Source organism: Coregonus lavaretus (assembly GCF_964263955.1).
Source record: "Coregonus lavaretus genome assembly, chromosome: 30".
NCBI lineage: Eukaryota > Metazoa > Chordata > Actinopteri > Salmoniformes > Salmonidae > Coregonus > Coregonus lavaretus.
In genome coordinates this window covers 17496000-17515113 of record NC_140017.1, presented here as the reverse complement: position 1 = coordinate 17515113, position 19114 = coordinate 17496000, and the positions used below count along the sequence as shown (strand labels likewise).

The 19114-nt window shown below is 44.4% G+C and overlaps 1 protein-coding gene across 1 annotated transcript in view; it reads left to right on the top strand.

The window, feature by feature from the left end:
- The window catches only part of sorl1 (sortilin-related receptor, L(DLR class) A repeats containing), an 86079-nt gene that overhangs the window by 34393 nt on the left and 32572 nt on the right, over window positions 1-19114 (top strand). Inside the window, exons 7-9 of the mRNA XM_084148002.1 lie at window positions 14604-14705; window positions 16397-16566; window positions 17817-18009. Coding sequence (XP_084004128.1) covers window positions 14604-14705; window positions 16397-16566; window positions 17817-18009 — 465 coding nt within the window. The remainder of the gene's footprint in view (window positions 1-14603; window positions 14706-16396; window positions 16567-17816; window positions 18010-19114) is intronic.

The window sequence follows — 19114 nt, the reverse complement described above, 5'->3', positions numbered from 1 at the left end:
ACGACTACAGTTGCCCTGTCTGACCCCACAGCCTGACCTAACCCTTGGATACGGTTGAGCAGTGAGCATGTGAAACGCTCAGCGACTCAGCCCGGTCACAGAGCATTAGCAGCCCAGTCAACGCTAACTTGTCACTCTCACTCACTCTCACCCGTCTCTCTAGTCATACCCACTACCCAGCCCCTACTAATATATTTGGCTGGGGCTAATAGGATTACCATAATGAATATCACAAGCTTTTGGCAGCACAGAGCTGTTTAGGCTAATTAAAGCCCCAGAAACGCAGGGTTTTATCCCAGGCCTGACAATATATATCCCTGAGAATAATTCATAATCAGACCTTAAGACCTCTACTCCTTCCCTTAACTCCATAGTCCTCCGGAAGATAACTGGCTTAATTATTATAAATGGACGTCAATAAGGGGTTTCTTAACAGATAGCTTTTTGACACATTTCCTTCTTATTTGCAAGGTGTCTCAGTGATCAAGGTCTTCCTTATCAAATGGCTGCCTGTGCTATCCCTGATGCGTCAATACCCCCAACATGTTTAATGTACCATAACGGCATAGAGCAGACCAACAACAACATTGAATGGGAGATTGCAATGCCTAGTTAAGCTGCTGTTTGGACCTCGGTTTTCCCTGTAAAAAGAGATTTAAGTGTTGCGACACCCAGAGAACCAAACATAGCTTTATTCCTTTGGCAGCCATATTGGTTGCGATGGCCCTTTAACGCTGTAGTAGTACTTTACTTTCTTCCTTAACGTGTGATGCCAAACCCCACATTTCCCCAGCTCCCACTGCAATGTGTGATGCATCACAAACACACACACACACACACACACACACACACACACACAGGGCACTTCGCCGTAAAAAAACAATGTGATATGTCCAGTGGGAGAGAGGGAGGGAGGAGATAAACATGCCACTTAAAAGCAATGGGAGGTCTGGGAAATGGCTCTATGTCTCTCAGATTAACAGCTACCTCCTGGCTGGATAAACAAACAGAACCACAAAGACAGCTCCCATAGGCTCGGCTCTGCAGGAGGACTGGAGAGGACAGGGTTTCATGTGCCCCTCAACAGTTCTTCTAGTTTATTGGTTTAGATACAGAACATGAAAAGGGAGGGAGGGTTATCCAAATATCATAATTTGCATTGCAAGCACAGTGCTTCTGTTCTGAGCAGCTAGACTGCTCAAGGTGTATACTTCTTATGAATATGTAAAGGTGAATCAATTCAAGTAAGAATGCTACTCATGATGTTCAGTATTTATCTGTTCCTGGTATTTATATTAACGTAATGACACTTCATAATGACTTAATAATAATTTAATGATAGTTGGATGGATCGTTAAGACACCATACAATTGTTAAAGCAAGGTTTGATTTGAATCCCTGATGGATAAAATCAATTTTCCACAGAACGTCAGACTTCTTTTCAGCCATGGAAGCCAGTCAAGCTACTGTGGTTGAAATGACCCCCCTGGCCTGCTGTCATTGAAGCAGTAGTCTTTTCCGAGACTAAGTTTCTCTCCCCTTGGAATTTTCCATGCCCACATTGTGTTGTTGTGGCTGCTTAGCTTTCAGAACACGGCAGACTGTGTCACGGAGACGGAACGTTAACAGCAACATAGATAAATCAATAGGTTGAATAGCACTGTGAGGACCCAGGCATTCACAGGGGAGGTGAGACAGACTCACACACAGGCAGGAAAGCACATTGTGTCTCAGGGAACAGGGAGTCACTGTGTTGCGCCTGCTGGGTCATCAAGGAAAAGACGGACTACCTGACATGAATGCTTGCCTAGATCCATCAGTCAGCAGTGGGGGAACTGTGGAAGCTCTCAGTGCGTGTGTGTGTGTGCGCATGTTTTGTTTGTTTTTATTTATTGGCTGCTTTGAGGGCGCTCTCTGTTAATCCAAGATGATGCCATAAACCTGATTGCCGTCCTATGCGGTGAATGAGACTGCCTGTAATGCTCTGGCGCTCTTATTGGCTGCCTGCTTTCCAACTGTGCACCACTAGTGTGACTGTGTGTGGTTGTCTGTCTGTGTGTGGTTGTCTGTCTGTGTGTGTGGTTGTCTGTCTGTGTGTGTGGTTGTCTGTCTGTGTGTGTGGTAGTCTGTCTGTGTGTGTGGTTGTCTGTCTGTGTGTGTGGTTGTCTGTCTGTGTGTGGTTGTCTGTCTGTGTGTGTGGTTGTCTGTCTGTCTGTCTGTGTGTGTGTGTGTGGTTGTCTGTGTGGTTGTCTGTGTGTGGCCCATCAGACCGAAGCCATCTGTCCTCTTCATTGTTATCATCATGGTGGGATTTCCATCTCTTTTCCACAGAACTGTTGGCTGCTCTATGATGTTAACACTGTCCTTTGTACTCATATTTTACGATATTGTTTTGTTCCAGCTCGGTTAAGATGCTTTTATTAATCGGTGTGTGTGTGTGTGTGTGTGTGTGCGTGCATGCATGCTTAAATAACTACAAATAGAATCATATCAGGCTGTGTATTCGGCATATCTAATAAAGAGTGTACATGCTTGACATTTATTGCCTGCAGCTTTTAATGAAGAGAATATTCATATTAGAGTTGTTATGGGAGGGCAGAAGGCCAGACAGGCAGTTAGGGGTCCCATTCTGCTGAAGTGAGCACTGAGTAGTGAGCCTAGCCTAGCCAATCCCCGGGAGGCAGATCACATGGTGTCTGTGTTGCAAGACTGACACGTAAGAGGAGACGCATCACTGGTTGCGGCTCAAAAGGCACCCTATTCCCTATTTAGTGCACTATTTTTGACCGGGCTCTATTGGTCTCTGGTCAAAAGTAGTGCACTTTGTAGGGAATAGGGTGCCATATGGATGTAACCAGCGTCTCAGGTCTCTGGGGATCCGGAGGACGACGGGCGGCGAACACGGCGCTTTGGTCTTCCTGCTTGTAATTCATTAAAGATTACAGCCCCTTCTCCTCCTCCCTTGAACAAAGTGGACTCGCTGTCATAACAATGAGATTTGGCATTTGATTGTTCTCATTGGCCCACTGAGTTTACAATCCGCCCGACAGTACAGATCGATTCATCACTTGAGTCTCTAAAAGCACACAGGCCACACCAGAAGAAATCCAATTTTTTGAGCTGAAAGGCGATGGCCAGAGCTTACCCATGATGTTGCACAAAGATTTAAGTCAATAAGTCATAGTTTTAGTCAAAGTATGAAATATTTGGGCTTGAAGTGACAAATCGAAACTGCCCATTTCGTGCAAATCCTTGTGACTGCGGTGTCTTTTCCTATGATATGATATACAAATTATTTTCAGCCTACGTTTTGTTTCAGGGCTCGGTTTTATTTAAATGTTACCACCCACAAGCATGGCATTGTTTATTATTCAGAAATAGCTGCAAAGTTATTCCTCTTTGCGACTGAGATGTGCCAAACAGCCTTGTGTTCACTTGGCTGCCTGAGCCATGGAGGAAATTAAAACAAGTTTATGGACAAATCTCTGTTTTTGCACTGGCACTTTTTTTTTTAAACCAGAAAATTATCATAATCCATTAGATAATTTGTCCATTTTCACTTATTTTTTAGCTAGTCAGTATAGAAAATGTATATATACAGTGGGGAGAACAAGTATTTGATACACTGCCGATTTTGCAGGTTTTCCTACTTACAAAGCATGTAGAGGTCTGTAATTTATATCATAGGTACACTTCAACTGTGAGAGACGGAATCGAAAACAAAAATCCAGAAAATCACATTGTATGATCTTTAATTAATGAATTTGCATTTTATTGCATGACATAAGTATTTGATCACCTACCAACCAGTAAGAATTCCGGCTCTCACAGACCTGTTAGTTTTTCTTTAAGAAGCCCTCCTGTTCTCCACTCATTACCTGTATTAACTGCACCTGTTTGAACTCGTTACCTGTATAAAAGAGACCTGTCCACACACTCAATCAAACAGACTCCAACCTCTCCACAATGGCCAAGACCAGAGAGCTGTGTAAGGACATCAGGGATAAAATTGTAGACCTGCACAAGGCTGGGATGGGCTACAGGACAATAGGCAAGCAGCTTGGTGAGAAGTAAACAACTGTTGGCGCAATTATTAGAAAATGGAAGAAGTTCAAGATGACGGTCAATCACCCTCGGTCTGGGGCTCCATGCAAGATCTCACCTCGTGGGGCATCAATGATCATGAGGAAGGTGAGGGATCAGCCCAGAACTACACGTCAGGACCTGGTCAATGACCTGGAGAGAGCTGGGACCACAGTCTTAAAGAAAACCATTAGTAACACACTACGCCATCATGGATTAAAATCCTGCAGCGCACGCAAGGTCCCCCTGCTCAAGCCAGCGCATGTCTAGGCCCGTCTGAAGTTTGCCAATGACCATCTGGATGATCCAGAGGAGGAATGGGAGAAGGTCATGTGGTCTGATGAGACAAAAATAGAGCTTTTTGGTCTAAACTCCACTCGCCGTGCTTGGAGGAAGAAGAAGGATGAGTACAACCCCAAGAACACCATCCCAACTGTGAAGCATGGAGGTGGAAACATCATTCTTTGGGGATGCTTTTCTACAAAGGGGACAGGGCGACTGCACCTTATAGAGGGGAGGATGGATGGGGCCATGTATCGCGAGATCTTGGCCAACAACCTCCTTCCCTCAGTAAGAGCATTGAAGATGGGTCGTGGCTGGGTCTTCCAGCATGACAACGACCCGAAACACAAAACCAGGGCAACTAAGGAGTGGCTCCGTAAGAAGCATCTCAAGGTCCTGGAGTGGCCTAGCCAGTCTCCAGACTTGAACCCAATAGAACATCTTTGGAGGGAGCTGAAAGTCCGTATTGCCCAGCGACAGCCCCGAAACCTGAAGGATCTGGAGAAGGTCTGTATGGAGGAGTGGGCCAAAATCCCTGCTGCAGTGTGTGCAAACCTGGTCAAGACCTACAGGAAACGTATGATCTCTGTAATTGCAAACAAAGGTTTCTGTACCAAATATTAAGTTCTGCTTTTCTAATGTATCAGATACTTATGTCATGCAATAAAATGCAAATTCATTACTTAAAAATCATACAATGTGATTTTCTGGATTTTTGTTTTAGATTCCGCCTCTCACAGTTGAAGTGTACCTATGATAAAAATTACAGACCTCTACATGCTTTGTAAGTAGGAAAACCTGCAAAATCGGCAGTGTATCAAATACTTGTTCTCCCCACTGTATATGTATGTACACTACCAGTCAAAAGTTTGGACACACCTACTCATTCAAGGGTTTTTCTTTATTTTTACTATTTTTTACATTGTAGAATAATAGTGAAGACATCAAAACTATGAAATAACACATATGGAATCATGTAGTAACCAAAAAAGGTGTTAAACAAATCAAAATATATTTTATATTTGAGATTCTTCAAATAGCCAACCTTTGCCTTGATGACAGCTTTTCACACTCTTGGCATTCTCGCAACCAGCTTCACCTGGAATGCTTTTCCAACAGTGTTGAAAGAGTTCCCACATATGCTGAGCACTTGTTGGCTGCTTTTCCTTCACTCTGCCGTCTGACTCATCCCAAACCATCTCAATTGTGTTGAGGTCGGGGGATTGTGGAGGCCAGGTCATCTGATGCAGCACTCCATAATCTTGGTAAAATAGCCCTTAAAAAGCCTGGAGGTGTGTTGTGTCATTGTCCTGTTAAAAAACGAATGATAGTCCCACCAAGCCCAAACCAGATGGGATGACGTATCACTGCAGAATGCTGTGGTAGCCATGCTGGTTAAGTGTGTCTTGAATTCTAAATAAATCACAGACAGTGTCACCAGCAAAGCACCATCACACCTCCTCCTCCATGCTTTACGGTGGGAACTACACATGCAGAGATCATCCGTTCACCCACACCGTGTCTTACAAAGACATGGCGGATGGAACCAAAAATCTCAAATTTGGACTCCAGACCAAAGGACATATTTTCACCGGTCTAATGTCCATTGCTCGTGTTTCTTGGCCCAAGCAGGTCTCTTCTTCTTATTAGTGTCCTTTAGTAGTGGTTTCATTGCAGGAATTCGACCATGAAGGCATGATTCACACAGTCCCCTCTGAACAGTTGATGTTGAGATGTGTCTGTGACTTGAACTCTGTGAAGCATTTATTTGGGCTGCAATTTCTGAGGCTGGTAACTCTGATGAACTTATCCTCTGCAGCAGAGCTAACTATGGGTCTTCCTTTCCTGTGGCGGTCCTCATGAGAGCCAGTTTCATCATAGCGCTTGATGGTTTTTGCGACTGCACTTCTTGAAATGTTCCGTATTGACTGACCTTCATGTCTTAAAGTAATGATGGACTGTCATTTCTCTTTGCTTATTTGAGCTGTTCTTGCCATAATATGGACTTGATTCATGCGTCCTTCACAAAGCCAAATCTGCCAGATTCCAGGCTTGTTGAAGCACCCCCAGATCATCACTGATCCTCCACCAAATTTCACAGTGGGTGCGAGACACTGTGGCTTGTAGGCCTCTCCAGGTCTCCGTCTAACCATTAGACGACCAGTTGTTGGGCAAAGCTGAAAATTGGACTCATCAGAGAAGATGACCTTACTCCAGTCCTCTACGGTCCAATCCTCTTTTGCAAACCTCAGCCTGGCTCTTTGTCACGATCGTCGGGAACAGAGGACCAATGCGCAGCGTTATTTGCGAACATATTTATTAAATAATGATCACACGAACAAAACAACAAAGCGATAACGTGACGTCCCTGGTTACATACACAAACCAACACGGAACAAGATCCCACAAACACTGTGGGAAAACTGGCTGCTTAAGTATGGTTCCCAATCAGAGACAACAAGCAACAGCTGATACACGTTGCCTCTGATTGAGAACCACACTGGCCAACATAGAACTACAAAACTAGAACGAAAAACAAATGAAAACTCACACCCTGGCTCAACATACTAGAGTCCCCAGAGCCAGGGCGTGACAGTACCCCCCCCCAAAGGCACGGACTCCGGCCGCGCCAACCAAACACCACAGGGGAGGGACCGGGTGGGCACTCCGCCTTGGCGGCGGATCCGGCTCCGGGCATGATTCCCACTCCCTTTCCAACCCCCCAAAGTACCCCTGGTCCGGTCTGACCCTGCTGGCCGGAGCTGGACTGAACACCGGTGGAGCGGATTGCTCTAGCTCCGGCGTGGAGCAGCTGACCGGTGCCGAACCAGGCACCGGTGGAACAGGCACGGGCTGTGCCGGACTGACGACGCACACCACTGGCTTGGTGTGGGGAGCAGGAACAGGCCGAACCGGGCTGACGATGCGCAACATAGGCTTGGTGCGTGGAGCAGGAACAGGCCGAACCGGGCTGACGATGCGCACCATAGGCTTGGTGCGTGGAGCAGGAACAGGCCGGGCCGGGCTGACGACGCGCACCACAGGCTCGATGCGAGGAACAGGAACAGGCCGGACCGTACTGGGGACACACACCACTGGCCCTACGCAGGGATCAGGAACGGGCCGGACCGGACTGGTAACACACCCCAGTACCTCTCGCCGTGCCTCTACACTTTCCCTCTCCTCTGTGACCAGTGGCCCCCTTAACCTGGTGGCCTCCTCTGCAAACCCGCTGGACCGCTCTATCGCGGCCTCCTGCTGCCCCGTCGTCCACGGCGTGAGCCCCCCCCCAAAAAAAATTCTGGGGGCCTCTCCTCCCCGTGGGCCAGGCCCAGTCGAGGTTGATGTCCTTTAGCGATACCTCCGGCGCTGGCTCCTGGACACGCTGCTTGGTCCAGTGTTGGTGGGATCTTCTGTCACGATCGTCGGATACAGAGGACCAAGGCGCAGCGTGGAAGGTGAACATATTTATTAAATAATGATTACACGAACAAAAACAACAAATCGATACGTGACGTCCAAAAGTGCAAAACACAAACCTACACAGGACAAGATCCCACAAACACTGTGGGAAAACTGGCTGCTTAAGTATGGTTCCCAATCAGAGACAACAAGCAACAGCTGATACACGTTGCCTCTGATTGAGAACCACACTGGCCAACATAGAACTACAAAACTAGAACGAAAAACAAATGAAAACTCACACCCTGGCTCAACATACTAGAGTCCCCAGAGCCAGGGCGTGACACTCTTCTTTGCTTCTCATTGATGAAGGGCTTTTTTCTAGCTTTGCACGACTTCAGCCCTGCCCCTAGGTGCTTGTATCGAACCGTCCTCGCCGTGCACTTCACCCCAGCTGCCGTTTGCCATTCTTTTTGTAGGTCACTTGATGTCATCCTACGGTTATTGAGTGACATTCGAATGAGTTGGCGGTCATCCCGGTCAGTAGAGTGTCATTTTCGCCCTCTGCCGGTCTGTAGCTTTGTTGTCCCCAATGTCTGCTGCTTGAACTTGTTCTTATGAACCACCATCATTTAAATTTTAAGGATGGAAGCAACCTGACGCTCACTGTATCCCTCTGCCAGTAAAGCCAGAATTTAACCCTTATTTTCCTCACTCACAACTTTCCTTTTCAACTCTTTTGACATGGTCAATAGTTATTTTTTGATTAATATTACTTTTGAGGTACTATTAGCACTGTTTTTGCCATCCAGCTGGTCCTATTGCAAGAGGATAGTGATGACCACAGCAGTTCCTCGTTAAATAAGATTTTGGTTCAGGTGATCACCTAATCAGTACCTAATTCAGTAGAATGAGGTGTGCCTGTGTTGGAATTCAACAGACACTGGAATGGAATGGCTGTCATACATGTAGAGATGCTGATTTAAGAAAAATGTGCAGTAGTCTCTTAATTTTTTCCTTGAGCTATATATATATACATATACATACATACATACATACATAAACAACACATACATACATATACACACATACATATACACACATACAGTTGAAGTCGGAAGTTTACATACACTTAGGTTGGAGTCATTATAACTTGTTTTTCTACCACTCCACAAATTACTTGTTAACAAACTATAGTTTTGGCAAGTCGGTTAGGACATCTACTTTGTGCATGACACAAGTAAAGCAAGAATTGTTTACAGACAGATTATTTCACTTATAATTCACTGTATCACAATTCCAGTGGGTCAGAAGTTTACATACACTAAGTTGACAGTGCCTTTTAAACAGCTTGGAAAATTCCAGAAAATTATGTCATGGCTTTAGGCTAATTGACATCATTTGAGTCAGTTGGAGGTGTACCTGTGGATGTATTTAAAGGCCTACCTTCAAACTCAGTGCCTCTTTGCTTGACATCATGGGAAAATCTGGTTCATCCTTGGGAGCAATTTCCAAACGCCTAAAGGTACCACGTTCATCTGTACAAACAATAGTACGCAAGTATAAACACCATGGGACCACGCAGCCGTCATACCGCTCAGGAAGGAGACGTGTTCTGGCTCCTAGAGATGAACATACTTTGGAGCGAAAAGTGCAAATCAATCCCAGAACAACAGCAAAGGACCTTGTGAAGATACCGGAGGAAACAGCTACAAAAGTACAGTGAGGGGAAAAAAGATTTGATCCCCTGCTGATTTTGTATGTTTGCCCACTGACAAAGACATGATCAGTCTATAATTTTAATGGTAGGTTTATTTGAACAGTGAGAGACAGAATAACAACAACAAAAATCCAGAAAAACGCATGTCAAAAATGTTATGAATTGATTTTTGCATTTCAATAAGGGAAATAAGTATTTGACCCCTCTGCAAAACATGACTTAGTACTTGGTGGCAAAACCCTTGTTGGCAATCACAGAGGTCAGACGTTTCTTGTAGTTGGCCACCAGGTTTGCACACATCTCAGGAGGGATTTTGTCCCACTCCTCTTTGCAGATCTTCTCCAAGTCATTAAGGTTTCGAGGCTGACGTTCGGCAACTCGAACCTTCAGCTCCCTCCACAGATTTTCTATGGGATTAAGGTCTGGAGACTGGCTAGGCCACTCCAGGACCTTAATGTGCTTCTTCTTGAGCCACTCCTTTGTTGCCTTGGCCGTGTGTTTTGGGTCATTGTCATGCTGGAATACCCATCCACGACCCATTTTCAATGCCCTGGCTGAGGGAAGGAGGTTCTCACCCAAGATTTGACGGGTGAGTTGATGCCACACCCTTTGATGCGGTGAAGTTGTCCTGTCCCCTTAGCAGAAAAACACCCCCAAAGCATAATGTTTCCACCTCCATGTTTGACGGTGGGGATAGTGTTCTTGGGGTCATAGGCAGCATTCCTCCTCCTCCAAACACGGCGAGTTGAGTTGATGCCAAAGACCTCGATTTTGGTCTCATCTGACCACAACACTTTCACCCAGTTCTCCTCTGAATCATTCAGATGTACATTGGCAAACTTCAGACGGGCCTGTATATGTGCTTTCTTGAGCAGGGGGACCTTGCGGGCGCTGCAGGATTTCAGTCCTTCACGGCGTAGTGTGTTACCAATTGTTTTCTTGGTGACTATGGTCCCAGCTGCCTTGAGATCATTGACAAGATCCTCCCGTGTAGTTCTGGGCTGATTCCTCACCGTTCTCATGATCATTGCAACTCCACGAGGTGAGATCTTGCATGGAGCTCCAGGCCGAGGGAGATTGACATTTGCGAATAATCGCACCAACTGTTGTCACCTTCTCACCAAGCTGCTTGGCGATGGTCTTATAGCCCATTCCAGCCTTGTGTAGGTATACAATCTTGTCCCTGACATCCTTGGAGCTCTTTGGTCTTGGCCATGGTGGAGAGTTTGGAATCTGATTGATTGCCTCTGTGGACAGGTGTCTTTTATACAGGTAACAAACTGAAATTAGGAGCACTCCCTTTAAGAGTGTTCTCCTAATCTCAGCTCGTTACCTGTATAAAAGACACCTGGGAGCCAGAAGTCTTTCTGATTGAGAGGGGGTCAAATACTTATTTCCCTCATTAAAATGCAAATCAATTTATAACATTTTTCACATGCGTTTTTCTGGATTTTTTTGTTGTTATTCTGTCTCTCACTGTTCAAATAAACCTACCATTAAAATTATGGACTGATCATTTCTTTGTCAGTGGGAAAACGTACAAAATCAGCAGAGGATCAAATACTTTTTTCCCTCACTGTATCTATATCCACAGTAAAACGAGTCCTATATCGACATAACCTGAAAGGCAGCTCAGCAAGTAAGAAGCCACTGCTCCAAAACCGCCATAAAAAAGCCAGACTACGGTTTGCAACTGCACATGGGGACAAAGATCGTACTTTTTGGAGAAATGTCCTCTGGTCTGATGTAACAAAAATAGAACTCTTTGGCCATAATGACCATCATTATGTTTGGAGGAAAAAGGGGGTTGCTTCCAAGCCGAAGAACACCATCCCAACCGTGAAGCACAGGGGTGGCAACATCATGCTGTGGGGGTGCTTTGCTGCAGGAGGGACTGGTGCACTTCACAAAATAGATGGCATCATGAGGAAGGACAATTATGTGGATATATTGAAGCAACATTTAAAGACATCAGTCAGGAAGTTAAAGCTTGGTCAAAAATGGGTCTTCCAAATGGACAATGACCCCAAGCATACTTCCAAAGTTGTGGCAAAATGGCTTAAGGACAACAAAGTCAAGGTATTGGAGTGGCCATCACAAAGCCCTGACCTCAATCCTATAGAACGTTTGTGGGCAGAACTGAAAAAGCGTGTGCGAGCAAGGAGGCCTACAAACCTAACTCAGTTACACCAGCTCTGTCAGGAGGAATGGGCCAAAATTCACCCAACTAATTGTGGGAAGCTTGTGGAAGGCTACCCGAAACGTTTGACCGAAGTTAAACAATTTAAAGGCAATGCTACCAAATACTAATTGAGTGTATGTAAACTTCTGACCCACTGGGAATGTGATGAAATAAATAAAAGCTGAAATAAATCGTTCGCTCCACTATTATTCTGACATTTCACATTCTTCAAATAAAGTGTTGATCCTAACTAACCTAAGACAGGTAATTTTTACTAGGATTAAATGTCAGGAATTGTGAAAAACTGAGTTTAAATGTATATGGCTAAAGTGTATGTAAACTTTCGACTTCAACTGTATACAGTGGAGGAAAAAAGTATTTAGTCAGCCACCAATTGTGCAAGTTCTCCCACTTAAAAAGATGAGAGAGGCCTGTAATTTTCATCATAGGTACACGTCAACTATGACAGACAAAATGAGAAAAAAAATTCCAGAAAATCACATTGTAGGATTTTTAATGAATGTATTTGCAAATTATGGTGGAAAATAAGTATTTGGTCAATAACAAAAGTTTCTCAATACTTTGTTATATACCCTTTGTTGGCAATGACACAGGTCAACCGTTTTCTGTAAGTCTTCACAAGGTTTTCACACACTTGCTGGTATTTTGGCCCATTCCTCCATGCAGATCTCCTCTAGAGCAGTGATGTTTTGGGGCTGTCGCTGGGCAACACGGACTTTCAACTCCCTCCAAAGATTTTCTATGGGGTTGAGATCTGGAGACTGGCTAGGCCACTCCAGGACCTTGAAATGCTTCTTACGAAGCCACTCCTTCGTTGCCCGGGCAGTGTGTTTGGGATCATTGTCATGCTGAAAGACCCAGCGACGTTTCATCTTCAATGCCCTTGCTGATGGAAGGAGGTTATCACTCAAAATCTCACGATACATGGCCCCATTCATTCTTTCCTTTACACGGATCAGTCGTCCTGGTCCCTTAGCAGAAAAACAGCCCCAAAGCATGATGTTTCCACCCCCATGCTTCCCAGTAGGTATGGTGTTCTTTGGATGCAACTCAGCATTCTTTGTCCTCCAAACACGACGAGTTGAGTTTTTACCAAAAAATTCTATTTTGGTTTCATCTGACCATATGACATTCTCCCAATCCTCTTCTGGATCATCCAAATGCACTCTAGCAAACTTCAGACGGGCCTGGACATGTACTGGCTTAAGCAGGGGGACACGTCTGGCACTGCAGGATTTGAGTCCCTGGCGGCGTAGTGTGTTACTGATGGTAGGCTTTGTTACTTTGGACCCAGCTCTCTGCAGGTCATTCACTAGGTCCCCCCGTGTGGTTCTGGGATTTTTGCTCACCGTTCTTGTGATCATTTTGACCCCACAGGGTGAGATCTTGCGTGGAGCCCCAGATCGAGGGAGATTATCAGTGGTCTTGTATGTCTTCCATTTCCTAATAATTGCTCCCACAGTTGATTTCTTCAAACCAAGCTGCTTACCTATTGCAGATTCAGTCTTCCCAGCCTGGTGCAGGTCTACAATTTTGTTTCTGGTGTTCTTTGACAGCTCTTTGGTCTTGGCCATAGTGGAGTTTGGAGTGTGACTGTTTGAGGTTGTGGACTGGTGTCTTTTATACTGATAACAAGTTCAAACAGGTGCCATTAATACAGGTAACTAGTGGAGGACAGAGGAGCCTCTTAAAGAAGAAGTACAGGTCTGTGAGAGCCAGAAATCTTGCTTGTTTGTAGGTGACCAAATACTTATTTTCCACCATAATTTGCAAATAAATTCATTAAAAATCCTACAATGTGATTTTCTGGATTTTTTTCCCTCATTTTGTCTGTCATAGTTGACATGTACCTATGATGAAAATTACAGGCCTCTCTCATCTTTTTAAGTGGGAGAACTTGCACAATTGGTGGCTGACTAAATACTTTTTTTCCCCACTGTATCCGACCATTTTATAAATGTTGGAATTGCGTGATATATCATTTTGCAAACCCGCTCCCCCCGTCGCCCCAAGATGAATGGTTTTGACCACTAAAGTTTTGCCTCCCTACACGCTCCACTGCTTTGATTGGTATAACGTCAGACACTTGTGGTTTCTAGCTATCTAGAAAGAAAATTAAAGGAAATTATAGGTACATGTCATTTGCAGTGTGCATGATCATGAGCAAAGTCATTGTAGCCTATCATTTCACTTCCCCTGTGAGAACCATGAGCACAGGCTGATTAGCTTTGCTGTACCGCAGCCAAAGCCTGCCAGCAGCCTACCTTCTACCAAAGGTTACATCATGTCCATTACAGTGTAGAAAAAACGCATATTAGCTATCTTTCAATAGTTGTCCATATTACCGGAGCTTCATCTTATTCTTTCTAACCCTTTCTATGGCGGATTCGCGGCCGCAATTTATGGAAGATGCCAAAACTTTGAAGATAACAATAGATGGCGAAGTCGAAGATAGGCCAGGGGTTTCCATCTGTGGTGAAGTCGAAGATAGGCCAGTGGTTTCCATCTGTGAGAAAGCTTTGGTATAGGCCTGGTAAAAAAAAAAAAATGCAACAGAACATTATCTAGCTAGATAAGGTTAGCATGCTAGCTAGCTACACTGACAGCTGTCAGTGCCCTATTTGCTGATGTTTATCAACTCCACGTGGACATTTCCACACCCAATTTGTGAATATGTGTAAGTAGCCTTCGTCATTCTTCAAAGGTGGAACCTAAATGTGCATTCCCTCTCTAGGAGGGGAAATTATGTTGAAATAGTGGTGTCAACTTTCTCTGGAGGGGGTCCTTTAATATTAGCAGATTCTATAATAATTTTGTCACATTAATTAGGAGGTAGACATTAAGCCACCTCCATGGCTCTTTGTGTTTCTTATTGATTGATTGATTGATTAATGGTACATCTGTTGGTTCCAGACTTTGTTGGGGAGCCATGAACCGTCGTCCATCCAGCTGTGGGTGTCCTACAACCGCCAGCCAATGAAAGCCGCCCAGTTTATGACCCGCCACCCAATCACAGTGAGTCTCCAGGCGTGCTTCGCCACACCAAAACATCCTCTCTGTGGCTCCTAGTAGACTCCTAGTCTAGAGAACAAACCTGTCACTGTATCGTTGAGAAACTGGGAAATGTGTTTGTAATGAAATGCTATAACTATGCTATGTACAGTTGAAGTCGGAAGTTTACACACACTTAGGTTGGTGTCATAACTTGTTTTTCAACCACTCCACAAATTTCTTGTTAACAAACTATAGTTTTGGCAAGTCGGTTAGGACATCTACTTTGTGTATGACACAAGTGTAAGTCGCTTTGGATAAAAGCGTCTGCTAAATGGCATATTATTATAAGTAATTTTTCCAACAATTGTTTACAGACAGATTATTTCACTTATAATTCACTGTATCACAATTCCAGTGGGTCAGAAGTTTACATACACTAAGTTGACTGTGCCTTTAAACAGCTTGGAAAATTCCAGAAAATTATGTCATGGCTTTAGAAGCTTCTGATAGGCTAATTGACATCATTTGAGTCAATTGGAGGTGTATCTGTGGATGTATTTCAAGGCCTACCTTCAAACTCAGTGCCTCTTTGCTTGACATCATGGGAAAATCAAAAGAAATCAGCGAAGACCTCAGGAAAAAAATTGTAGACCTCCACAATCTGGTTCATCCATGAGAGTAATTTCCAAATGCCTGAAGGTACCACGTTCATCTGTACAAACAATAGTACTCAAGTATAAACACCATGGGACCACGCAGCCGTAATACCGCTCAGGAAGGATACGCGTTCTGGCTCCTAGAGATGAACGTACTTTGGTGCGAAAAGTGCAAATCAATCCCAGAACAACAGCAAAGGACCTTGTGAAGATGCTGGAGGAAACAGGTACAAACGTATCTATTTCCACAGTAAAAATAGTCCTATATTGACATAACCTGAAAGGCCGCTCAGCAAGGAAGAAGCCACTGCTCCAAAACCGCCATAAAAAGCCAGACTACGGTTTGCAACTGCACATGGGGACAAAGATCGTACTTTTTGGAGAAATGTCCTCTGGTCTGATGAAACTGTTTGGCCAGAATGACCATCGTTATGTTTGGAGGAAAAAAGGGGGCTGCAATCCGAAGAACACCATCCCAACTTATTGTGGGAAGCTTGTGGAAGACTACCCGAAACGTTTGACCCAAGTTAAACAATTTAAAGGCAATGCTACCAATACTAATTGAGTGTATGTAAACTTCTGACCCACTGGGAATGTGATGAAAGAAATAAAAGCTGAAATAAATCATTCTATCTACTATTATTCTGACATTTCACATTCTTAAAAAAAAGTGGTGAACCTAACTGACATAAGACAGGGAATTTTTACTAGGATTAAATGTCAGGAATTGTGAAAAACTGAGTTTAAATGTATTTGGCTAAGGTGTATGTAAACTTCCGACTTCAACTGTAGCTAGTATGTCGTTGACAACTCAACATGAGTCAGAAATCACAAGACCAATCACAGAAAATACTGTAAGGCGTGACACTCCACTCACAGTAAAAAGCTGTTAATTCCATGACACTATTTATCTTAAAAATGAACATGTTTTTTGTGTAATAAAAGTTTAATTACAATCGTCAGCTTTTAGTTGTGAGAGAATCACACCTATTTTTCCTTGATAATGCCCTACACAAATAAGGAAAACTGCTCAATGTCTCTCTTCTTCTCCTGCAGGAGTATTACATCGCTGATGCCTCGGAGGACCAGGTGTTTGTTTGCGTCAACCACGTCAACAACGTCACCCACCTGTACATCTCAGACACGCAGGGCCTGTCCTTCTCCCTGTCCCTGGAGAATGTTCTATACTACAGCCCAGGGGGTTCAGGCAGCAACACCCTCATCAGGTAGGCACAGTGTTCCTAGTCCTAGTGCTTCTCAATACTCTACTGTGGGGGTGGGGTGGGGGGTTTCACAATTTTGCTCCAGGCCAGCACTTACACACCTGCTTCCTCTATTTGACCTAATCAACCAATCTCGGGTTGCACATTTTTGTTTCAGGCCTGCCCAGCACTAACCCACCTGATTGATCTATAACTAATCACGGGTTGCACATTTTTGTTCCAGCCCAGCACTAAATCATTAGATTCAGCTAATTGACTTATCACCGTGATTAGTGGCTTGTTAGTGCTGGGCTAGAACCAAAATGTGCACCCCTTTGGTGTATCCCCCAGGAAGAGTTTTGGAAACACTGCAGTGTTCTACTAAGCAACGATGATCTGAGATCTGGGTTCAAATAGTATTGGTATCTCTCAAATACTTAAGCTGCCCTTGATTGAGCTTACCTGACACAACAGAATCAAAAGGAAAGTCCTAAAACTGCAAACCCTGCCCATCTGACACTCCAGGCAGGCTCAATCAATCTCCCAAAGCATTTAAAAGAAAACCAGTTCTATTTGAACCCAAGTCTGCAATATACTGAAGTGACTCACAGTTAAGGCAGCCTAATTAGTAGGCTACCTTCTGAGATCTATAGTGTCTTGCTAGGAACAAACGTAACAGAACTCACCTTGATCAAGTACACACATCCTTGGATCAAGTATACCCACCTTGATCAAGCGCACCCACCCAACTTGATTTATTTTGAAGGAGAGATGAGAGGAGGCTGTTCGATCAGTGCTACGTCTGATCATGCCAGCACTGGGGGACCTCCTGGTGTGCATTCCTTGTGACCACAATGAGTCAGCATGTGTGTGTGTTTTCTCCTCAGTGTTGGTAAACAACAGCAGGGCCTTTGCATGTGTTTAAATGTTTACATCCCAGTGACCAGGGCCTATAATTAGTCAAATGACTGGGTTCCCAGCACGTCTCTAGCTGCCAGGAGTTGTGTTGTGAGAGTAGCTTGATTGCTTCTTGATAGTGAGGCGGCCTTAATACACGAGCAGACCACGTGTTTCCTTTGGCCAACATAGTCACAAGATGCATTGAACGTGATACTGTGTTGTTATAGATGCTAATCATGTCTGTGTGTTTGTGTGTGTGTGTGTGTGTGTGTATGTATGTGCATCTGTCTGTGTTTGTGTACCTGCGCCTGTGTGTGTATGTGCATTTGTGTGTGTGTATGTGTGCGTGTGCCTGTGTGTGTGTTTCATCCCAGGTACTTTGCCAACGAGCCCTTTGCTGACCTGCACCGTGTGGATGGTCTGCGCGGCGTCTTTGTGGCCACGCTCATCAATGGCTCACTCAGCGAGGACAACATGAGCTCCGTAATCACCTTCGACAAGGGTGGCACCTGGGAACTGCTGCAGGCCCCCACCGCCGACAGCCTGGGAGGAACACTGGACTGCCAGGTAGCTAGCTAGCTGTTAAAATAACATCTGACCCTGTATGTGGGTTTCCCCTAACCACTGATACAGGATACTGAAACACAGACCACAGATTGTAGCTATCTGGTAGACTATTGCTGGCAGCTTTAGCAATATGACATCATACACATTGGGGTGACATCCTGTTTACACATTTCAACAACAACAGGATTAAGATTAGGGCTGTGGCGATAGCAGTATCGTGATATTTTCCATGGCAAAAATGAAAATACGACGCAGACAAAAGTCTTTGGTCCTTTAAAAACCTGCTGTATGTAAAATATTGGGTGCTATAGCCAGGAAAATAAATAAATCTGACTCTGGATGACAACATAATGATGTTTGTTTCCAACACTAGGGCTGTTTTTCTAAATAAGTTATATCCGCTTCGTGTTTTGTTTCTTTTCTACGATACTAGCGAGTGTCGCGGTACGGGTATCATCCCGGCCCTAATTAAGATCTGCCCAAGACTCCTACTGTTGGTTCGTATTAATGTAGGCATGCCTGAAGGGAGCGCAAAAATTGGGAAGAGCCAATAAAGTGGCAGTCTTGAATTTAATTATGTTCTTGTTGATGTCTGTAAGCAGGAAGTTGCCCCGTTGTGTGTAACACTGTCATAGTGCTGAGTCTATGAGTCCTTTGAGGTAGGGATTGGGGGTGGGGTAATATGAACCTACATTAGTGGTTAGGAACAACAGCCATGAGGCCACACTGTGTGTTTGCATTCTAAAGGGGAAGTGGGTTTGGGTGCAAACAGGTGTGCTCTGTTTGGTTTTAGAAAGTTTCCCTTGTTGTGTCCCTTGTACGAAAATGTATGCACTCACTACTATGGATAAGAGGGTCTGCTAAATTACTATAATGTAAATGTAGCTTCACTTCTGATAAAATAGTTAATATTTGTATTTATTTATTTTTGGTTTTGCCAGAGGGATTGTTGTCTCCATTGACCATTGACCTAACACTTCTCTCTCCATCTCCCCTCTCCCTCCACAACGCCTCTCCATCCCTCCCTCCATCCCCCCCTACTCTATCTCCCTCCATCTCTCCTATCTATCTATCCCTCCATTCTTTCTTTCTATATCTCTCTCCA